The sequence below is a fragment of the Vidua chalybeata genome, chromosome 2, assembly GCF_026979565.1.
Source record: "Vidua chalybeata isolate OUT-0048 chromosome 2, bVidCha1 merged haplotype, whole genome shotgun sequence".
Lineage (NCBI taxonomy): Eukaryota > Metazoa > Chordata > Aves > Passeriformes > Viduidae > Vidua > Vidua chalybeata.
In genome coordinates, this window is record NC_071531.1 from 81,857,311 (window position 1) to 81,882,115 (window position 24,805).

Sequence of the window (24,805 nt, forward strand, 5' to 3'; positions counted from 1 at the left end):
CCTCAGGCACATAAAGCTAGGGAGTAAACAGTCTTTAGGCTTGGTTCAGCTGAATACAAGGAAGATGGGCAGTGTATTTTGGAAGAAAAATGTGATATTGTACATGGTAGGTTATTTGCTGGGTTGATTGCCTGGTATGAGCAAAGGTGTGGCTTTTGATAGTTTTTATCATATATTTGAGATACTGGAATTCTGGAGAAATGGATGTTTCAGTGTTTGGGAAGGCCATGTGTTGCCAGATGAAGAGCAGTTTCTGCAATTTCATGGTAGTAAAGCTAGGAGGATTGGATTTATCATTTCAGAAGCTGAGTAAACATGCAACATCTTAAACTGGGAGGGGAGGATAAACCTATTGATTTTGTGTAATGCAAATGCCTAGAGTTCTAACTGGGAATTGAAAGTACTTAAATAAATGCATAAATGTAAGACAGAAGCTAAATAAATAAGTTAGTAAATATTCAGTTCCCCTTCCCAGATGGGGACATAGCAGTGAAAACTGATACTGTTGGCTTCTAGTTTTCCATTCCCTTTTAGTTGCTATAATGGCCTCTGTGTGTGCTTTAGTAATGATGTGTGTCAGGATTTGTTTATTTTGGATCCCTGTGTCTCTGCATTTCATTTGTATCTGGCTGTTTTCTTTCTTTACTTCAACTTGAGCTTGATTTGGCTTTGTACTATTTGCTGACTAGGGAGGGAGGGAGAGCATTATTTAAACTTCAAGTAACAAAAGATAAAAGATACTGCTGATTCTTTTAGCCTCAAAGCCTTTCTAAAAAGTTACTGGAGTATTTTTTGTAGCTAGCACTTCACTGTTGTGACATTCAAAGTAGAACATAAGAAAACTGCCAAAAGATTTTAAAGAATCCATTAATGCATGTAGTCAGGAGGCTTCCGTTTAGAAAAGCTACATTATTCAGAGTGAAAAACTAATTAATTAGAATGCCCCTAGGAAACTGAATCTGCTTGCATATATTAGTGAAAAAGTTAATTAATCACTGCAGAACGAGATCTGCATCAAGACATATGTATAAGTACTAGGAAATGGTTTTCTGGGCCACAGTGTGGATTTTTTTTTGCCTTTCCATTTTTAAGAATATTTTCTTGGTGGTGTTTTAGTTTTATATCTCATTATATCTGTTATACTTTGTAGTCCACCTTTGCCTTCCATCAGTGAAGTACAGAGCCAATCCTATTCCTATAGAGCCAAACCACTATTCCTGCTTATTGCACAGGTTTTTTGGTAATTCAGATTGATTCTTTTCTAGTGGAGTAAAGAGGAGGAAAAGAGATCCCAAGGACCAATTTTTATACATATTCTCCAAATTCCTAGGTATGATTTAAAAGCCATTCCATTAGCAACAAAGTGACAGTGATTTTAAAATTGCTCCAAGGTAGCATTTCTGCTAACCATAAAAGCCACCAGCTGATTTTAATTAGATTTTACCTTTCCTCATTTCACAGCAATGGGATGCCCATACCTTGAGTATATTGCTTCCTAGTTGGTCAGGACAGTTAATCATTTTCTTTTACAAAAGGACTAATATGTAGTAAAGCCCTATCATGAAGAAACATAAGAATATTTAAGACTACTTTTATTAATGGTTTACAACATTAAACTCACTATGAAAAGATTACAGCCTTTTATAAAGGAGAGTTAAGCTTTTTTTTTTATGCTGACATTGAACTGAATAGAAGGAATTTAATGTTAATCGGTAGAGGTCTGCCTCCTTTGAAGTCACATTCAGGCTCAAGTCAGTGGACAGATTCTCATTTCCTTGGATTGTATTCAGATCTGGCCAACAATACACATCTACAGTCTGTTCTTCTTTAGGAGAAATGTGTGTTTATATGACACAACAGATTAAACAGTGTGTCCTCTGGCAATTATTCCAGACTATCATAGAGATCATTGGGAAAACTGCTTGGTTTTGTGATCAAAAAGGGTAGTTTTCTATCAACAGAAGATATCTGTGTTTGATACATGAGTTTAGTGCTCTGTATGATTCAAAAGCCTTTTATAATTATAATGCCTATCTGACTAATTTTCTGGAAATCCTATTCATTGCAACTTGCTTTTTTTGGCACAGTCACAGCTAGCACAAATGGTGACTCTTAACAAGAAAGGTTTGCTCAGCCTGACTCAACTGACTTAGTTTTCGTATTAAATAGAAACCAGTCTATCTTGTCATTGGTAGCTAATGGAGAAGGCATAGATTACAGCCTGTGATCTCTTTCCTGCTTTTTGATGTAGAAAGAAGTTATGGAATGGACATTTGACTTTTTTGATTTATTTCAAGTTCAACTTCAAGTTCAGACCTCCTCTGTGTTGTTATTTTGACAAAAAGGTCCCTGAGAACTGACAGAATTGTGACAACAGAAGGCACATATCAGAGACACTAATTGCCTGATAACAGAGTCAACACAAATAAATTCAGCCTTGGATATTTTTTTTTTTAATTACTTATTTATGCAGTCATTCAGTGGAAGTACTAGAGGGGAAGGTTTAAGAGCCTGGTCTTTCCATTCAGGTACAGATCCCATGATGCATGTCAGAACCCTGATTAATTTGTAAGCAAATGCACACTAGCATGTTTGACATTCTTGAATGTGTTACAAGAAAGAATAAGCATTCCTTTTATAGTTTCACAGCACTTTTAAACACGCGCAACATGGAAAGTAGTTCTAAGATTGAATTCCTGCATGGAGACCATAGGAGAAAGCTTAATATGGTGGGCAAAGAGCTAGTAGTGGGTTAGCTGCAATTAGAGTTCAGCCAGTGGAGCATGATGATGCTTTTTAATATTTCCTCACTCAGTTTCTGTAGCACATGAGTTTGCTATGAGCATAGTTCTCTATCCTAAATTATTAAATGTGCAGATGAATTTTTAGAGACCAAGCTAGGCACAGAAGACTGGGTAGTTGGCTTTACTGGCTTTGGCTAGGGTATAATTAATTTTCTAAGAAGAATCTGCTGTGGAGCTGTAATTTGGATTTGTGATGTCATAGGGATGCTTTTGTTACTGCTAAGCAGAACTTACACCGAGTCAAGGCCTTTTCTAGGCCTCAGGCAACCCACCAGTGAGGAGGGTGGGGGTGCACAAGGAGTTGGGAGGAGACACAGCTGGGACAGCTGATCCCAGCTGACCACAGGGATATTCCACTCTATGTGGCAGCATGCTCAGCATATAAAAGCTGAGGAAAGAAGGAGGAAGGGGAGATGTTCAGAGTTAATGGCATTTATCTTCCCAAGTAACTGTCAGGGTGAAAAGCCCTGCTTTCCTGGAGATGGCTGAACACCTGCCATGAATTCTTTTTTCTTTGCTTATACACAGAGCTTTTGCTTTTCTTAATAAACTGTCTTTGTCTCAACTCATGAGTTTTCTTACTTTTACCCTTCATATTCTCCTCCCATTCCCACTGGGGAGGAAATGAGCAAGCAGCTCTATGGGGCTTAGCTGACTAGCAAAGTAAAGTCATAACATTGGTTTAAAGGATTTTACTGTCTGGTCTGGCAGGAGGTTTGGATCAGATGCACAGAAAGATGATTGAAGGTGATTTCTTCATGGACCAGGCAGGAGACTGTACGATTTCAGATAAAAGAGTAAATAACTGTTAGAAACATTAATGATTGTGCCCACTTTAATTATTGCACACTTCTGTATGTGACATGCCCTTCCCTTCCCTTCCCTTCCCTTCCCTTCCCTTCCCTTCCCTTCCCTTCCCTTCCCTTCCCTTCCTTCCCTTCCCTTCCCTTCCCTTCCCTTCCCTTCCCTTCCCTTCCCTTCCCTTCCCTTCCCTTCCTTCCCTTCCCTTCCCTTCCCTTCCCTTCCCTTCCCTTCCCTCCCCCTCCCCCTCCCCCTCCCCCTCCCCCTCCCCCTCCCCCTCCCCCTCCCCCTCCCCCTCCCCCTCCCCCTCCCCCTGAGGATGATGTGGACCAAAACCTTCCCTCTCCCAACCTCTTTTTGTCACCAGGCAATTTAATGATGTGGAAGAGCAACATTGCCAGATTCAGTGTCAGTGTTATGGCATGGTAAAAAAACTCTTCTGCTTTATCTCCTGCACACCTTTCACCAGCTTTCTCTCTTGGATAGATTTGATCTATTTCTACTGCTTATCCTCTAACTGTTCCTCAAATGACCTCTTGTTAGGACTATTTAGTACTAATGTGTCTTCCTGTGTCATGTAAACTTTTTTAAAAACTAGAATTTTAATAAGCACAAGAATGGGGCAGCTGTATGATAAAGCTTTCATTAGAGGATTCCTTAATAGAACCCACTTCCAGTCCTTGATTGCACAATCAACAGCTAATGAAATTGTCTTGGTAACAAGAGCTACGGTGTCTTACATCCTCTCCCGAGACTAAGTGGAAAGACAATTGTACCAGCCTGAGAGGACTATTGATTGTTCACAGTTTGAATTTGATTACCCTTACGGAGAACTGAACGAGAGATCATCTTCAGCTCTGCTAAATGGATTTTTTTTTTCCACTGAAAGTTATCAGTTCACTTTCATACAGGGCATTCAGGGGGCAATAAACACAGGGAGTGTTAATGAAATTACAGATTTCCTGAGTCTGCAAGTTTGGAAGCACCAAAAGCTGTGAAAAAAATGATGGCTGCTTAGTGATGTGTCTCTGTGTTTAAACCAGGTGGGAGCTCTGAAGGGACACCACAGCTCATTGTGTGTTGCTTGTCTTATTGCAGGAGGGAATCCCAAAGGGAAGTTCGCTCTGGGACTGGTTCAGAATGAGTGGAAAGTTTATGTTAAAAGGCCTCTGGATCGGGAAGAGCAAGACATTTATTATCTGAACATCACTGCCACAGATGGCCTCTTTGTGACCCAAGCTGCTGTGGAAGTGACTGTCACTGATGTTAATGATAATAATCCAGTTTGTGAACAGGTGAGCTAACACCATGCACGGCAATTGGCTGCTGTGTTGAGAGCAATGCTTTCCCTACGGGTGTCTCTTGCTGTTTGCAAGTATTCAAAGTATTCACAGGCAATGCTGATTTTCATCCTTATGGTCTTAGTTGAAGAATCTACAGTGACCTGGGAGAGAAGCAGGATAAAACATTCCTGTGAAGTCAAGATTGAAGGATAATGGTCTCATAAAGCTTTCAAAGGAGTCTTGTATGCAGTTGCCTTAGTTGGCTTTAAAACAGATGATGTGTTGTGAGGTGGCATTGGGCAGCTACTCTTCCCCTGCAAAAAAGAATGAGCTCTCCATTCACAACCCATGTGGAAATGTCATCATTCTAGTTTAACTCCAGCTTTCCTCAACTTTCCAGATACCAGACATCCAGTAGAAAAGGCAGAAGAATGTGGCTTGCTGTCCTGTTGTCAGGAATGCGTGCAGTGTGGCCTGACCACAGCTTTCAGAGTGCTAGCTGTCTTGTATTCTGTGGAAAGGCAATCCAGGGAACTGATGTTAGTGCAATAGAAAGGTCTGTGTGAAATTAAAAACATGATAAAACCCAGAGCTCCTTAATGGTATTACTCACAGAAAATTTATATATATGTGTCTGTGTGTATATGTGTATGTGCACATGCACATACTCATGTAATTCCCATTGTTACATTATCATTCACTGTTGGATTAGTCTCATTGCAAGAACCACTCTACCACTCTAGGGAATCACAGTCTGTATTTCCCTCAAAACTGCTGGATGAGGTGATAAAAACAATTGTTTCTGTTAGCACACTCATCAAGATTTTCATTTCATAGATGTTGGTGGAATAAACAGAAGATACAAAATGGTATTGCATTAAGCACCTAAGATGAGCCCTATTCACAGTCATAATTTGGCATTGTTTCTGTGACACCTCAAAGCTTAACAGTGATTTGAATTTCTAGGAATGTGTTGTGTAAAGGAAAATTGTTTCCTGTATAGAAAGATGTACTACAGATACTTTTTAAAAAAAGGTTGTTCAAAGACTGTAAAATACTGCTACTGTATAACTTACATGTCTGTTTTTGACTCTAGGTTGCATACACAGCATTGTTTCCTGAAGACATTCCACCAAACAAAGTCATTCTCAAAATCAGCGCTAAAGATGCTGACATTGGGTCCAACGGTGAAATTCGCTATTCTCTTTATGGTTCGGGGAACAATAAATTTTTCTTAGATCCAGAAAATGGTAAGAAGACAACCAAATATTTCTGAATAGCCTTAACCCCTCTACATCTGGGTACTAGTTTCCTTAAATAGAGTTAGGTTACACATGGCTGTCAGCCAGTTGTTCCAGTTCTGGCAGATGTGGGTGACCATTTGAACAATGGTGGCAGGAGGGAGAAAGAGGGACATCTTTTTTGGCCTGGTTGGATGTTATAACCAGAACAGTGGCCATCCATCCTTTTGTTTCCCTGAAGACTTCAAGTTAGATCAGAGTTTTATCATAGAACTACAGTATATTTTGGGCTGGAAGAGAACTTTGAAGGTCATCTAGGCCAAACCCCTTTCCATATGCAGATTCATCTTCAAAGAGATCATGTTGATCAGAGACCCATTCAGTTAAGGTTTCTAGGGCTGTGCCAGTGCCAGTGTTTCACCACGTTAATCATAAAAAATGTCTTCCCTTCTATCTAGTCTAAATCTACCCTCTTTTAATTCAAAATTATTACTCTTTGTCATATCACAGCAGGTACTGTCAAAAAGGAAATGTTTCTGTGTTAAGGAGTCTGTTAATCTTGAGAGTGACAGAAAGACAGACTTGGAAAAACATGGTGGTGTTCATATGGGTAAAGCTGTAGGCTGCTGTTAAAGCCACCATGAATGGCTTGTCATCCCTGCACTCATATTGGCACCTCACTTTTTTGGGTAAAGAGGAAGGGGAAGTGACACTGCTGTGAGTTTTTAATCTGTTTGTTGGGGTTTTGTGTTCTCTTTCCTATTCCTGTGGAACACATGGTTTTGAGACACTCAGGCTGTCTAGAATTAGTGATGTTGCTACAATAATAATGATAGCTGCTGCTTTTAAATAATTTCAGGTGAGCTGAAATCTTTGGTCCCTCTTGACCGAGAGAAAATCCCTGCATACAACTTGGTTGCCCGAGCCACTGATGGTGGTGGCAGGTTTTGCCAGTCAGAAATCCATCTTATTTTAGAAGACGTTAATGATAATCCACCAGTCTTTTCATCTGACCACTACACTGCCTGTGTTTATGAGAACACAGCCACTAAAGCTTTGTTAACAAGAGTCCGAGCAACTGATCCCGATGTTGGTAAGTGGATAACATTAAAAAAAAAAAACAAAACAAAACAAACAAACCTGTTTATGAAAATTCTGTGGGTTGGTGGAATTGCAGTGCAAATTAACTTTTCTATTGCTAAATTTCTTCATTTTATCCTCTTCCTTCTTCTTTATCCTCCCCATTTCTTTCTCTTCTCTTTCCTCACATCAAAATGCTTGTGTCTGATCTTGACATAATGATGTTACAAACAGAAAAGCATTGCAGCAGCCACGGAAGCATATAGTCTTCTTTTGATCAGCAGTAGCTCTCTTTAGGGGGAAATGATTGTTCTGGGCCTACATTGCAACTTTTTTCTTTCAGTGGTCTCACCTCTTTTCTTAAGCCATGATTTTGAATACCCATGCCTCTATTTATGCAAATAATATAGTTACATGCCAAAGGAACCTATACCTGATTAATCACAGCTTTTCTAGAGTTTTATACTGCAATAGCTCCCATTTGTTCCAGCTGATTACCTTAGCATAGAACTATTGTACACTGTGAATGTACATTGTAAATGTTCTGGTTGCTAAATGCTCTGGTTACTTAACTGCACACTCTTTGAATGTGTACTAGTTTATTATATGAGGACCTTAGCCTTGAAATGTGGGCTCAATTATACATATTTAAGGGGGAGTCATTTGGCATAATACAGTGGTAAAACCTACTGAATACTAGAAAAATTTTTAGGTCATTCATTTGGGTTGAAATAACTTTGGTTTTTTTTCCTTCCTGTGTTTTGGAGGTGTTTTGTAAAACCTATGGCCTGAGTAGTTTCATGTAAAAAGCAGATCTTTCATTCAGTGAAAAAAAAAATTTGCTGAGTGTAGAGTGCATGCTGGAAGTTTCAGTTATTTGCGAAGCTGATAGTTTAGATATACAGGAATTCATAAAGGAGCAGCAAACATTCATTAATGTATCTATGAAGACCTGCATTATATGCCATTGTTGAAAACCCGCAATTAAAATTATGATACTGTCCTGCAGTGAAGAGTCAATTACCGGTGGTAAACTACTGAACCATATGAAGAGGCAGTGTTGTTATTTTCCACTGTTGTATTAATTGCCATTTTTCTTGTAGGTGGGATGACATTCAAGGAGAGAGGGGACACAATTAGAATAAAAAGTTGTCAAGAAAAGTTCTTGCTAGCACCAACTTTACATAATAAGATGGTTAACAATGAAAAAAAAAAAAAAAACCACAAACCAGGAGCTAGTTCCTCTAGTTCCTGTACCTTCCTTCTGAAACTAGAGAAGTTAAAGGGACAGATGGATATGATGAATGAGAAGGGACTATGTACTTCATTAACGCTTAGAACTGATAATCAAACCATACTGTGTATCATAAGTAAAAGACTAAAAAGTCCCTAAAACTGGATTTTGTTCTAATTACTGTTCCATTAGTCCCCACTAAAATCACTGATTCCCTATTGCTAGATAATGAAATGAGTTCAGATAGTGTAATGTTCCCATGAGAGAAAAAATATATTATTGATATTCCTGATGGGCTGTGATATTCCTCTAAGGCTTTTTGAAGTGTTATCCTGAAAACATCAGTGGAGGCAGTAATCATCGTACAAATAAATTTTTAACATTCAGGAAACTTCTTATGATCAGCCTTAGAATTTGCCTGCTCTGCTTTGGGCTTCAAGGGCCGTGTACTGTAAGAGCAGGAGAATGAATATTGAAGCCATTGAGAGAAGTCCCTTTGTGGTCCACAACTAAACACAGAATTTAACAGAATCCTGAGAATACTGTGTTCAGACACTGTTGGATAATTAAGGCAATTTCCAGTTAAGAGAAAAATGGGGTTATATCTGCCATGTGCCTTTGATCTCTCTTGAAGTTCCTGATCTCATAATGTCCTGTGAAATGAAAGGACTGGACCATAAATTGTTGTTTAATATATTTATAATTTAGGTACATACTTAGAAACTAGCTGTACCAGCTGGACACACTGAGGGAAAATTGTGATACTTCTTCACAGTATTCAACAGAAGAAAACAGTTTTAACTGTTCAGTAGCGCACAAGTTCATTTTCCATAATCTCTACATACAACTGGGGATCTTAAATTACATGATCTCCTAAAGGAGAGAGAATATACATAAGTCTATTTGTTAGGATAATTTAGTGGTTTTAATTGAAAACAATTCTTTCTCGTATACTGCTGTGATTGGAAAGTTTTAGTATTTCCACAATATGGTATTTGAGACTTATTCACCACCAGCAGGTTTGGAAATGCTCAGACTAAGAGGTGGAAGTGAAATGCTGGTTCTACATTTTTTTCAAGAGCTTCACAGAAAGCAGTGAATTTTTCACCTCCCACTGTCTCCAAAGCAAAGTGTCAAATTACTCCATTTTGTTCAAATTAAGGTACTAGAAGAGCTGGAATGAATGCTGAGGTGTAATTACATGAGCAAACTCATCACACAACTGCAATATCAGCCTGTTTCAAAGGAATTAGGGTCATGCTAGGGCAGTGACTCTGAGGAAACCTACATGGGACTTCATGAATTTTTTAACATCATACTCGCCACAAACTTCAGAATAAACATGGAGCCCAAAGCTGAGGTGGAGGCACATACTCAGTTCCAGTGCTGCTCATGTTTTCTGCATGCACAGAGTGTTGTGGCCTCATTCACACAGTACAAAAATGAATGGCAGCATCATCCAAGCTCAGCAGTGCTTTAAGTGATGGTTAAATCCTGCCTCACTTGCAGATGCTGTGCTTTGTGAATGACCTCCATGCTCAGGCCTGTTTTCACGATGATTAATGGTGTAGTCTACCAAAGGCAGGAGCACTTAATGTACTGAAAATGAGCAGTGCATTATCCATCCTTCTGCAGTCTTCTTCATCACCACTGGAGCATCAGCCATCCAGATCTGTAGTCAGTTTAGTGATTTCACTGACCAATTGATTTTTTTCTGGGTTTATGATGAATATGAGATTCTAATTTGGCTCACAATGGGAATATCCTTGTTAAGCAGCTCTGTCCTGCCTGCCACTGCTGCCTTCCAGCCTCTCTCTCCATTAGTCGATGTTTAAAGTTGTGGCAGATCATCCTGTTCCCTGCACAATCAGCCAGTACAGATGGACTGGGCCATCTTTGAGCCTGGATTTCTGTTCTTTGTTCCTAGTATTTGAAGCTTTGGTACTTAGGTAGATCTGAGAGAAAATATGGGTGTTGAAAGCCTAATTTGGGAAGCCAGAATAAGATTTGAGACCCTCCCACAGATATGTTTATACAGTCAGGTTATATGGGTTAACTGTGTGGAATTTGATTCTGCTCTTTAAGCAGTTTTATAGAGTTAAATAATATTTGGACCAGGATTTATGAGAAGGATTCTGTTGTCAGCTGATTAGTGCATTTGTGTTTAATCTGGAGACTTTAAATCAATCAAGTCTCTAATCAGTCTGCTTCTTGGTGTGGGGAACTAATTATTCACCTTTTCATGCAAACTGGAAGAGCTGCAGCAGAAGAGACTCAGCCCTTCTGAGGGAAGTCATTTGACCTTCTCAATAGAAGACATCTGCTTCCTAAACCCAAACTTTTCCAATAAAAATTGATAGGGAAACTGGTAAACTGGGGGAAGGATTGCCATTTTCTTTCAGGTTCTGATAGAAAATTTTATGTCAGATTCCAAAGAAATCTGTGTCAAAAAATTATATTTTTCCTGCAAGGTTTGACCTCATTGATTTTGATATTTTAATCAAGACTTGCTGTGCCGAAGAAAGCCCAAACCCTTACCATGTGTGCCCACAAGGCACCTGCACAGGAAATAATAAACTTCTTTACTAGGGAAGAATGGTAATATGACTTCTTCAGGTTTCAGCCAGTCCAGTTTAATGTGTAGGATCAGGATGCTGGTGAGCCCAGCATGGAGAAAAATCACTCAGGCTGTTCAGTGGGTCACCACTTTCAAGAATACATGCAAGGAACTAGAGTACAGACTTTAGCCTCATCAATGGTGGGCTTTGCTCTTAAGAAATGAGGGCAGCTGAGCGTGTAGCAGTCATAGCTGCCTAACAGCTAGGTTTAGGGACGTGTAAAGTGTTGCCAGGTTAGATTGCAGGAGGGTCAGAGAGAAGTGTAAGAAAGTCACAGCTTGATTGGAGAGCAGCTCTCTGAATTGGTGTAATGGTGAGTAACAAAATAATAGAAATGCTGAAGTAGGTACTGATTTTGGCATTTTCTGGCAAAACCAGTACACAGCAAACCTTTACTTGTGTGTTTATTAATGTTGGGCATGTCCTTATAATGGACCTAGAAACTTCTGGAGCATTCAGGGTCTGAAAAAGATGAAGGCAGGGATTGAAACATGAATAAAAAGAATAACAGAGATAATAGGACAGAAGATGTACTAAAACTCAACAGCTAATAGGTAGTTAACTTTGGCAATGAGGCCAGCTAGATAGCATTTCTGGGTATTGTCTGAGTTTTTATAAAATAAATATTACAAGATACTTTACAGAGGATGACTCATTCTCTTTAAAATATACATGGTGCTTCCTATATGTTCACCCACATTGTTGCCTCACAGACTTTTAAAATAGTACCCAGGTTAGGGCTCTAATGCAGGATATGAAAGAGACATGAATTATTAATTGCATTTACTCTAGCAATCCAAAACAGTGCTGCATAAGTAAGACGTGTAGCTGAAGTAGGGAGGCCTGTCCACTGTCACTGAAGCTGTTTTCAGAAAGAATTCAGGGATCAGCCATGGAAGAAAAAAACAACCAACCAATCAACCAAAAGACAAAACAGAACAAACAAACAGCCTAAAAAACTCAAAGCAAAACAAAAAAAAAAAAAAAAAGAAAAAACAACCAACCAAAAAAAATAAACCACCACAGAACACAAAACAAAAGGCATGAGTGAGCATTGCTCTATAGCCAGGTGGGTGATTTGGTTCTGCGCTCTGTTCTTCAGAGCTTATTCAATGAATAGTAGTAGTCCATGATGACGTATCCTTGTACTCTTCCTTCTTCCTGGAAAGGTGTCTTTACCATTAGGCTTCTGTCCAGTCTTCCAGAGAAGGAGAGTGGAAGGGCAATGTCCCATATTCCCCAATTGTCTGGCCAGTCGTACTTGCAAGTCCAAATTCACTCAGTGAGCTGTTCAGGAGAAAACCTAGGTTTTGCCTTCCTAGTAAAAGCAAAAACACTAATAGAAATGCAGAGATAAAGCACACTGGACCCCAGAAAAATTGCCAAATAAAAAAATAATAGTCAGGCTCTTAGGAGTTTAAACTTCACTTATTGTTAGGAGGTAAATAAACAAGGTATTCGGGTATTTTGAAAACCTCTATCAAAACATTCAGTATGACCCTGTTGAATCCCTCAGAGGGCCATATTTTTAAAGCTTCAAGGGTAGTCAGGGGAATGCAGTAACCCTCCTTGCATTAAAATAATGAGATGTGTGTATCAAGATGACTAAAAGCTAGTCTTTATTCAGGAACTGGAAGTCATCAAATCAATCTCATTTCCTTCTGCAACATGTGAGGAGGCCATATTGAAATAAGTATTATGGGTGTTATGGCTTAGGTTTAGCGAGTTTCATGGCATTGCACTGCACCACATTTTTATGTGTAAGCCAGGGAAACATGGTCTGCACCAAACTGCTATCAGGGGAGTTTGTAGTAACCATTATACTGGAGGGGTAAGTTAAGAAAGGTACTGGGTGCAGTATTTTGATTCCTCAGTATATAATTAGGCATCAGGACTGTATTGCTAAATGTCAGAAAGCAGAGTGGTGCTGCAAGTTACTCTGGGTAGTGTCAAAGCTGCAGTTGTGGTATTTAACAGTTGGAAAAGTGGTATGGGAAAACCCAGTGCAAGTCATCAAGATAAATGTGATGTCTCATGTTTAGGCAAGAAAGCCAAGTGCATTGGTGTTGTCTGCGTGGTGACAGCCTGGGCAACAGAGCTGCAGCAGTGCAGCTGTATTACTGTGACCCACAGGTTGAAGGTATTTACACTTTCATACTGTGTGAAAAGGCAAATATTTTAATGAGATGGGTAAACCAGAGTAATTCTGTAAAAAATAAGTCATTCTTTCTGTTTATTTGGTGTTGGCAAATCCTGACCTGAAAGGCTGAGTTGTTCTGGGTGCAGCACTTCCAAGAAGACGTGGGCTACATTTTCCAGGAAGAGGTAGGAGATTGACAAAAGAGATCACAAGTCTGGAGGAAAAGTCAGGAAATATTGAAGCAGTTGAGAGGGTCTGCCAGGGAAAAAGGAGTTGAAATGATAAAATATAACAGTCTTCAGCTATCAGCTAAGTAGCTCTGAGGAAGGAAGTTGACCCTTGTTCTTTTTTTTTTTTTCCCTTGTCTTTTATTAATTTTATTCAATCTCAGCAAAAAGTCAGAACAAGGTTTTTATTTGTAAGAAAAGTGAGGCACTGGGGTATCCAAGAAGGTTATGCAAGCTCCTGATCAAAGGATGGGCCTCTGTTTGGGGATAAATTGCATCCATTTTGTCTTTGTGAAGGGATAAATTAGATGACCTCTCAAGATTCCGGCTCTCTTCACACTTTCTCATTTCCAGTAGTTTGTTTAATTTTTGAGATTTCCAAGACTTTATTAACAACATAGAGGCAAACAAGTAGACAAAGGAGAATTGTATCTCTTGGATTATATTGAGTGAATAAACCCTGTCTTTAAACTGTATCACTTAAACATATATGTATATGAATAGTCTTTATGTATATACACACACACAAATATATAAAATATAATATACAAACTGTTTGATCACATGTCTGGTGAAGAGATGCTGAGGGAGCTGGGGTAGTTTAGCCTGGAGAAAAGGAGACTGAGAAGAGACCTTGGTCTTAATAACTACCTAAAATGAGCTTGTAGTGAGGTGGGGGTTGGTCTCATCTCTCAGGTAGCACATGAAAGGACAAGAGGAAATGGCCTCAAGTTGTGCCAGGAAGGGTTTAGATAGGGTATTAGGAAAAAAATCTTCACGGGCATTGGAATAGGCTATCCAGGGTGGAATTACTACCCCTGGAAGTGTTTAAAATGTGCATGGATGTGCTGCTTGAGGACATGGTTTGGAGCTGGGTTAACAGTTGGATCTTTTTCTATCTTAATGGCTCTAGTCATGCTTATATATGTATATATATATATGTTTTTTATCTCTCTCTGTGTGTGCATTCCACTGCTTCTGGTTATGTTTCCCTACGTTGCCAGCTGCAATATGTAATTCTAAATCAGGTATCTCCAAAATCCCGACTTCAGAAAAATTGACTCAGGATCACTGCAAAAAAAAAAGTATATACATCAAGTGTTGTAAACCAGTACCCAGGAATATTAAAATCCTTAGTAGGAAAGAGATGGAGGGTGAGCCAGCTATCCAGATCTTGACTTCCCACCAAAAAAGACAGCTCCTGTCCCAGCTGAAATAGAAAGCAGGGGTTTAAACACCCATGGATGTTTAAACCATGGATGGTCCCATACTGCTAACAGTTTATACCTCCCATTTCTTCAGTTTATACTGAAGTATTTCCCTTCAGTAAGGGGCTGATTATCTTCAGGTCTGCCCTGCCCTCATCCCATGGTACCCTGACCCCATTGGAGCAGTGGTGTGAATAAAGGCCTTTGGGGTAAGGGCTAATTTTTTTCCGCAGAAAAGGGAAAAACAGTGAAGTCTGTCTTGGTAGCGGTGTTATGGATTGAACTCGACCAGGTTTTCTGCTTAAGCTGTAAAAATCACTTGAAATATTTTCCCTATAGGCTATATATTCTTCTACAGTTCAACAAGGTACTTCAGGCAAGGTTTCTCTTTCATCTCAAAATGATGGAGTTGAGTACTATAAAATCTTGTTTAGAATTCATCTTGTGTCTTGTTTGTTGTTAATGAAGTTGTGGACTTTTTTCCACAAGTAATTGGCCTTGTGGTTAACATTTGGGTAGTTGGGAAAGGTCATAGGTACACACCAGCGTGTCATGGTTTGACACTGGCGCAATGCCAGCGCCCCCATGAAAATGCACCTTCCCCAAATAAATGCTGTGAGATGTTATCAGGAACAGAGCAGAGCAGGCCCAAGCTTAATAACAAAGGGAAAAAAAAAACTTTATTAAACTACTACAGAAAACACATAAACTAAATCCAGGATGAAGACCTTTTAAAACACCCCTCCTCCTCCCAATTCGTAAAACACCCACCATGAAACATCACCCGGGATTCCTGATCAAATTACCACCCTTCAGATAATCAATACTCAAGCTATCAAGGGAGATAGCTTGCACCACAGACCCCCCAGGAAACACAGTTGCCACCTCCTGTGTTTCCCTGTCACACATGGCAACTGCCCAGAGAAAATCTGCCAGTGTGACACTCTCCTTTCCATGTCACAGTGCTCTCACCACCGTGCATGGACAGACTGCTCATAGGGCTCCTTTAAGGATGCTTTGCCACGGACCCAAAGATACAACAGTTCAGCTTCTCATCTTGGGACTACAGTCCCCCCCATTTTCCCCTGGAGCCAAGGGTCCAAGAACAGAGATCATCTTCTTTCCCGAAGACAGAGGGCATCACCATTCCCTCCTCAGCTTTCTTCTGTTCTTGCCATTCCTGTGCTGTTAGAAGCTGAAGCACGTCTCCTTGGATCACCACTGCATCCCCCTAAAATGCAGTCTCTATTGCAGGAGATTTTGGTTCAGTCCATGGCTAACAAGAAAAGTCCAGCCAAAAGCTACTTCATCATCTCCTCCTACCTAAATATTTCTTCTTCTAACATCTCAAGTCCAGGACTGTCTCTCTTCCACTACAAATCAAGGAGGAGTAATATTTTACAAAGCCCTCATTTCCTGGAAAGGGTTAAAAGTTCAGACTCCCTGGACGGCTGATATCTCGGTCCAGCATTCCGTCTCCCACGCTGGGCATCATCGCCCCCCCTTTCTCCTTCTCCTCTGACGGCAAATTTCCAGGTGCCGTCAGGCTCTCTGTCACTTTCCCTCTGTGGGGGGGGAACAAAGGCATCTCCGCTTCTCTCCACCCTTCCGTCCACAGGAGCTGGCTCGGTTCCAGACCCTCAGCCCCTCGGCCTACCTGGACAAGGCCGCGTGGCTTCCCCTCCCCCACCCAGCCCATGGCTGGGCAGGGGAGGTCTGCACTCTCTGATGACCGGAACCAAAGAGAGAGTTCCCCTGGGAGTTCTTACTTTTAACCCACTGTGTTCTCAGAGGCGTGTCCATACTTTCAGTGGTCACTCCATATGCCAATGTCCAAACCTGACCACTGATTGGTTTGACCCAACTTCCTGGAAAAAAATTCACTTCCATGTCAAACCAGGACACAGTGTTAATCATCACATCATAAAAGAGGTAAGAGGAAGCACAATAATCATATAGCTTGCTTTGTATGTCTGCAAACCACTGCTAAAGTGAAAAATAATTTTTTTCGGCTTGTTTTCTGGTCTGCATATTGTTTGCTTATTTTTAATACTTGCCATTACATTTATTTTCATAGGTTTTCAAAATGAAAATGAGTAGATGACAAAAGTTAATGTCATTTTTCAGACATAAACTAAAATGAGTGGTCTAGGCGTATTTGGGGAAATATATTAAATAATGAGTTCAGGGTGACAGATGAAAACTGAAAGGAGAAACACTATGAGTGGCTTTTAATATGTGTAACTTCTACTTTATGTGTGATGCATAAAGGTATTGCCCACTGCAGAAACTTACTGTCATATGGGGATTGTGCCTGTTGGGTTAATTCTCAGCCTTTTAATTGGTGTGAATCTGCATCAAAATGTGTTCTAACTCCACCATTTTTAGTTGAGTTGCACCTCAAATCCTGTGTTCAGTTCTGGGCCCCTCACTACAAGAAAGACATTGAGGGGCTGGAGCGTGTCCAGAGAAGGGCAACAGAGCTGGGGAGGGGTCTGGAGCACAATTCCTGTGAGGAGCAGCTGAGGGAGCAGGGAGTGTTTAGTCTGGAGAAAGGGAGGCTCAGGGGGGACCTTCTTTCTCTCTTCAGCAACTTAAAAGAAGGTTGTAGTGAGTTGAGGGTCAGGCTCTTTTCCCAAGTAACAAGCAGTAGGACAATAGGAAACGGCAGCAAGTTAAGCCACAGAGGTTCAGACTGGAGAAAAGGAGACATTTATTCTCTGAAAGCATTGTCAAGCACTGAAACAGGCTGCCCAAGGAAGTAGTTGAGTTACAACCTTGGGAAGTATTTAAAGATGTGTAGATGTGACACTCAGGGACATGGTGTAGTGGTGGCCTCACAGTGACAGTGCTGGACTAATCAATGATTTCAAAGGTCATTTCCAGCCTGAATAATTCTGTGATTCTGTGCTTTATACAAGGAGGATATTGATAGTGCTGAATTATGAAGCAAAGTTATTATATATTCCTGATGCTATTTAGAGTAGTAATGACATAGAAGTTGTCATGAGACACACATGACATTCAGTGTGTGCCCCTTTGTTTCAGTACAGCCGAAACCAAGAATAAAAGCCTATTTGAAGAATGCCATTTGAGGTACCAGGCAGGTATATGTTTTCCAAGCTCTTCACACCAGAGATTTGGCAAAGGGCAATATTCTATCATATGCTAATACAAGTCTAAATAGACAATGTGCTACCTTATTCCTTTATTTAAAAAGAAATGTACTGCAATTTTCCTATTGTAATAGTGATTCCTGCAAAGGCTTTCCATGTTCAAATAGCTCATGTTCATGATTGGCACCTTAGAAATCCGATAAGTCTGAGTGAGTTGACACAAAGCAGTTTGCAAACATTAACCCACCAACAGCTGTAGGCAAGCAGTGTGGGAGGATTGTTCTCTTTACCAGTGCAGGAACCATGGCATTGAAGCAGTTGTTTCCTTTCCACAGAAGGCAACTCCTTTATAGTCATAGCAGATTCTACTATCACCTCTGTTGCAGGGATGCCATTGACACACACTGGTGGACACTTATCTCTCAGGATAGGGTAGACCCTGGACTAAAGCATTTTGAATTTCAGTAGAAATAGCTTCCTACTTCACCTTTACTTCATGCCCATTTCTCTCCCAGCCTTGGGTCAGAAAGCTCGGTAGAAACAGCTGTTGATGTAACACACCACTTTCTTCAAAGTGCTGCTTCTGCCACAGTTTTTCACTGATTCTACTGCTAAGAAGCAAGTATGAAATTCTACCCTTCAAAACATTCTGTGAGAGGATCAGCACACAGCTAAGATCTCCCTCTGTATGTCTCCTTTTTTTTCTCCCTTTGGCATTTGGGCCAAAAACCACCAATGGTTGGTATCTGAGACCCACTCAGGTCTTCTGACCTAATCTTCTGTCTCTCCTTGCATGAAATGGCACTTTCACCTGTAAGATCTTTTCTTTCATAACCCATGGGAAAAATAAGACTGTTCTCTTCATCATACCAGACTGGTACAAGATAACCTATGTCTCTGGAGCTTCTGTGTTCCCCTCTCATTCTCCAGGAAGGAAAAATAAAAGAAGTTACCTACAAGATTTTACTTTCTCTATTTCTGCCTAAAGATCCCATATATTAGAGTGAGCAACCAGAACACCATAATCTATATCTGATCTGTCTCCATTGTATGAACACCATTAATCACTTACAAAAAAACATTATTAATATTTTGTTAATTCATGGACATCACTTTTAGGAATTAGAATACAATTCTAATTCCTAGAAGAAGAGGGGCTGGATTATATGTCAGATTGCCTTTACTGGTGTTACTACCTCCTATATGTAAACTCACCCTCCGTGGTGTGACATGCACCAAATTCTCTCTCCCCATTCCCCGTTGCAGGATACTCTTGCTGAAGTTTCGTGGTGTTCCAAGGCACAAGGCATCCGTTGACCATTTCCTTTCTAACTGTTTGTGCCCTCAAGGACTATAGTATATAAATATTCTGCCATGTGCCCAGGTGTGCTCTAGTGACTATCAGAAAGGAAGTTTGTGCCAGAGAAAAGTGCAAACCAGACTAAGGCTGTCCTGCAGTTATAGATGTGTAGAAAGTGTGTGTTAGGGTCCCTGCCTCAGAGTGTTTGATATCAACTGTGTAGAAACTGGGAGGCACCAAGAGTGGCTGGTGCAAAATACTAAATAGTTTTACACTTAAAACTCATGTGTAGGTTGGGTGTTCAGCAGCATGCTCTGAATCAAGGGGGGGGGGGAAATTCCCATTTTCCAGCATCCCTCAGGATCAGCTATTATTACTAACTCATTAATTGTTATAGTCAGGTCTGTCCTTTTTTTGTAAGTGGAATTTCATGGAGAATGTCTAGCTGAAGGAGATCCTCCCCTGCTGGAAACATAGATACTTCCAGCCATTCAGACTCTGAACATCTTCCACTTTCTAGAGGGTTTTACTACTTTTTAATGTTTGTCAGTTTGATTGACTGTCAGCTGGCAGAGTATTTTGATGTATATATCAAGAGACTAAGGAAAGGGGTGAGTGTGCTTTCCAGCAGCTGTAGGGTATTCAAAGCCTACATGTTTTAACATGAAAGAATTTACTGTGAGTTCGTGGGCTGATCTCAGTTCCTCCTCTGTAGGACAGGAGTCACTTCCTTGATTGCCTTGCTGTTTTGCTGAAGGTGGGACATTTTATTTTTCACATTTGTGATACCATGGTGAGTAGAGAAGCTTTGCTGTGATTAAAAAACAAAACAAAGCAACACAAAAAACCTAACATCCTGGTTCACTGCAATATCGCCATTTAATTTGTTCCATATTTTAAAGACATTTGAACTTTTTAAATATACTCTGGTATCTCAAGCACTGCATAGAAACTTAATTCTCTGTAGAGCCAAATAGTAATTCCTAATGCCCTTCAAGGAGGGTCTGGGACTTTGTAGTTGCTCTAGCTTTTATGTGTGTATGATTGAACAAAGAGTCTCCCAGCTCCCCCTTGTGTGGATGCTCAACTCCTGCTACATCAAGCAGAAAACAACTGTGATTTGTGCTGCTTTTGATCAGACATTTCTACAATGCTTTGCTGCTGGAAAGCAGAATAATACTGTCACAAATTTTAAATTAACAAAATATGCCTAGAAGGGATTGGTAGCTCTTGTTCATCTGATTAATGTCAGGCTTGTAAAGTCTGTTCTCCCACAAAAACAGCAGCAAATGCTCAAGTGAGAGATGTTAAAGACAGAGACTCTCCATTTTAGTGGATCTTTGTGTTTTAGTTATAATCTCTTACTGAAGCACCCAGGACGAAATCACAAAATCAACTAGCATCAAGGGAATTGAATTAGCTTATATCTGTGTTCACTTTTAATTAGATTTGAGATGGCTATCCCACTGTAGTGCAGAAACCAAGTCAGTACCATCCCCTCAGGCCTTATTACTGGCAACAACCTTAGCACAGATCTGCATATTCAGCAGCCGGGTGGATAGGTGCTTTGTATTGGGAAATACGGGCAGGATTTAAAAATGCGGGATATCTTTTTTACAAGTCAATTTTTGCTCTTAGGCTGGGGAACAGAGGGACTTTCCTTTTCAAAATGTTCATATTCTGGCAGGAGTTTTTTGATGCAGCTTTTGTTTAACAGGTATCATCTTATGATAATGTTTTTCTGCTCAACAGTGGAATCAAGGCAGCACTGGTAGCAAGTACATTCTGTGCCACCTGATGTATTTCTACGGGTTTATTTTCCCCTTATGTACATTTCTATTCCTTCAAGATGTGCTCTGAGACATTTCCAATTTCAGCATTCTGCTTGTCTCATCTAATTCAATTATAAGCTGTTCTGGGCAAGGACCATATCTGGATTCTGCTTTCAAGTTTCAATATACAGCAGTTTTGCAAAGTAATCTTTAAAAAAAAAGTATCATGATGAGGGAAGGAACTTAACTTACCTGCAGGGATTTGTCATGTGAGAAGAGTATGTCCTGACCTCCCAACTTTCAGCAATACTGTATCCACAGGCACTCCTACCTCTACCCCTGCTGGAAATGCTCAGTGTGATAGCAGATTTTGCTTACGGTTTCCATTAGATGGGGAGAGATTTTTCTTCTCTTTATTTCTCCTTTTCATTTTCCCATTTGCTTCTCTTTCAGGCGTGAACAGAAAAGTCACCTATTCCCTGTCAGACTCTGCAGATGGTTACTTCTCAGTTGACCGGTCATCAGGAATCATTATTTTGGAGCATCCACTTGATAGAGAGCTTCAGTCCTCCTATAACATCACTGTAAAGGCCTCAGATCAAAGCATTGTGCTGACCTTATCCTCGTTTGCCACCGTTACCATTACAGTGCTAGACATTAATGACAACCCTCCCGTGTTTGAAAGAAGAGATTATCTTGTTACAGTACCTGAAGACACCTCACCTGGCACCGAGGTCCTTTCTGTTTTTGCTACAAGCCAAGACATTGGTACAAATGCTGAGATTGCCTATCTCATCAGATCAGGGAATGAGAAAGGGAAGTTCAGGATTAACTCAAAAACAGGTTTGTAAAGTGGCTCTTACTTGCAATGCTAAATTAAAGGATCAGAAAAACGTGAATGCTTTGGGGAAGGCTCTTGGACCAAAAGATTTCCAAGGCCAGAGACTCATAGCTTGTCATTGTGTAATTAACTACACAGTTAAAAAGCAATTTTAGGTCGGAGAGTGATGTCAATTACAGTCACACATGGCTGCCCCAGCTCAAGTGGAGAATACTTTTCTTCATTAGTAAGTCTGTCAAAGCCAATATAGATGTGACAACCTATTAGCCAAACTGTGCAAAACACTTCTGAACACTTGCAATGTTCACTTGCTCACCAGCTGAGTACAGCCTCAACTGTCTGCCCCTTAGAAAGCATCAATCAGTACTACCTGGACCTGTTAGGACCAATTCAGTCCTAATATGTGATTGCCATTTATGTAGCTATATGCAGCTTTCCTGATTTAGGTTGTTCTGATTTGTCTTTTTGACTTCAGCCTTGGCTTGTGTTGAGGTCTTTTTGGTTATACATCACAAGTTTTAGAAGTCCACCACTGTTTCTCTATGGGAAATACCAAACAAAGGTATCATATTTGGTGTTAATGGCTCATTTTCTCTGAATTTCCTTAGCGGGATATGTTCTTTATCCTCACTGAGTTTTTACTCCATCAACTGTAAGCTGTTTCTTCTGTGCTTCCTGTAGTGGATCCCCTTCTTCCCATACCATTCAGGATGACCAGTACAAATCTGTCACCTGAGTCTGAGAGCAAAGCAGTATTGATTTTAAAAGCTGACGAGAACACTTCTTTGGGTGCAACTGTAATAGCCAGTAACATGAAAAATTTCAAAAAGTATGCATTGTGTCATTTCTATAATTGTGTACAAAAATGGCTCTCCACTCTGCAGAGGCTGCTGCCTCTCATGTGAAGGACTTAACTGTGTGTTGTCTGTCATCTTCATCATGTTGATTAGTGCTAGCAAAATTTAAACATAAATATGCCTAGGCAGCGATACTTAACTTCACGTTTGACAATGAAGCCAAGGAAATAAATCAATAAAAACCCATAATGAAGCTTAATCACACAGAAAAAAAAACCCCACCAAAACTAAAACTATATATTATTCATTAATGTGTGACAGCTCTATTATTATCCATTTAGAGGCAGGAACTCAGTTTCTAGACAGCAGAGTGGTGATGCAGCATGCCTGATCAGAGCTTGAAAAATAATGTCCTTCACACCATTTATCAGTGGGAGCTCTCTGCTAGCCACTTGGAAGCTTCTCTTCAGGGCTGCTGCTTTCAGCAAGTCATGCTGAAAGGTGGAATTTGTTTGGAGAGAGCCCAGACAAGATTAAGAGGAATAATCAGAGTTCTGTAAAATGTGACTTAACAGGAAAGACTGAAGGAATTAAGGCTGTTTAAGCTAGAATAGAGAAGACATGCTGTTAGTTTTCATGCCTATAGAAATTACCTATGAAGAAGAGGGAAATAAACTGTAGTCTATGCCCAGTCATAAGAAGTTGTGAAGGGGCTTAAATTACATTTCAATTACTTTGGTAAAATTATAGGAAGAAATTCCTAGCTGTAAGGTATATTGAGACCTGAAATACATTTCCTAAGAATATTAGGAAGCTGATATTGTTGGAGGTTTGTAAGAACACTAGAAATCAGATCATTTCTGTCCTAGAGGGAATCTGGGTTCATGCAGTGAATCAAGTTACAGAGAATCTTAATTTTGGTTGTGTGGTGAAGTAACACAAAATTTATAAACCTAGTTGAGTGGGGAAGTCTCTGTTTAATCACTTAAATGATAGACAACTGATTTCTCAGAGGTATTCATATCCTATTCATTTGTATTTAATTCATGAGAAGTTAATTGTGTGGGAGTGAATTTCTGTTGACTTGTCAGGGCTTATTTCCAGAATCGGCATCCAGTTCTCCCAAAGGCTGTATGAATGAGACTGTAAATGGGTGAATATGGCCCCCATTTCTTCATCTATGATCCTCACATAATGAAAGCTATTTTCATAAAGAACCATTCATTGCCTCATGCCTTGTAAAGGTCCTTTCTGCAGAGGCAACCCAAGTGCAATTGGCATCATTCTTTAATCAAACGACAGCAGTAGAAACCTGAATAAACATTTTTGTTGGATTGGGCTGTCTTACAGTTAGTGTTGTATGTGTGCCATGGTGATAAATAGCATGCTGTACTGTTTACTACAGTCAAATCCCTTACTCTGTGGCATTATTTATTTTTGCCGGCTGTTGACATTCCCTCCTTTGCTTCAAAGGAGTGATTTCCATTATTGAAGCTTTGGATTTTGAATCGTGCAAGGACTTCTACTTAGTAGTGGAAGCAAAGGACGGAGGAACACCAGCCCTGAGCGCAGTTACGACGGTGAATGTGAACGTGACGGACGTCAACGACAACGCGCCCACGTTCAGCCAGGCTGTCTACAGCGCCGTCATCAGCGAGGACGCGGCCGTTGGGGACTCCGTGGTCATGGTGAGTGGGGCCGTGGGCGGCATTTTACTGCGATGAAGCCCTCTGCTCCTAAAAAGCTGCTGCACTGCTTAATAATGATAATTACTACATCTTGAGGCCCCCAAACAATTTTATAGACAATACTCTGCATCTGCTACTGCTCCCCAAGCTGCTGTCAGTTTCTCCCCAAAAGAAAGTAGTAGTAGTACTGACCCTTTCTTTTTAACCCCATTACACTGTCAAAGAGCAATGGCATATTTTAGGTGTTGCATTTCATGAGTCAGCTAGAAAGAAACAGGTTTTAATAGAAAGGCAGAATTCTACTTTTCAGGGAAATACAATCATAGAGTCATAGGGTTGGATGAGATCTTAAAGATCATCTAGTTCCAACCCCCCTGCTATGGGCAGGGTCACCTTTCACTGCTCAGAGCTACAAATATATAGTATTTGTATAGTCTGGCATGCAGTGTGCCATCCCCAAACCTCATAATATTCTCATCTTCCAATTTGTGGCTCCACAGAGAGAGTGTTGTGTGGAATATTAAGATTAAAATATTCTGTATGTTTTCAGACTAGAATTTTGAAAAGGCCCAAATGAAGCCTCCTAACAAAAACCTATTGGATTGATGCTTTAGAGGTGTGCAGTTCATGTATAACTAGTCTGATGGAATGTGAA

General features: G+C 40.2%; 1 protein-coding gene across 1 annotated transcript in view; it reads left to right on the forward strand.

The window, feature by feature from the left end:
* The window catches only part of FAT3 (FAT atypical cadherin 3), a 334,025-nt gene that overhangs the window by 257,264 nt on the left and 51,956 nt on the right, over window positions 1-24,805 (forward strand). The window contains exons 12-16 of the mRNA XM_053935206.1: window positions 4,704-4,900; window positions 5,985-6,138; window positions 6,989-7,222; window positions 21,278-21,667; window positions 23,936-24,150. Of these exons, the coding sequence (XP_053791181.1) occupies window positions 4,704-4,900; window positions 5,985-6,138; window positions 6,989-7,222; window positions 21,278-21,667; window positions 23,936-24,150 (1,190 nt within the window). The remainder of the gene's footprint in view (window positions 1-4,703; window positions 4,901-5,984; window positions 6,139-6,988; window positions 7,223-21,277; window positions 21,668-23,935; window positions 24,151-24,805) is intronic.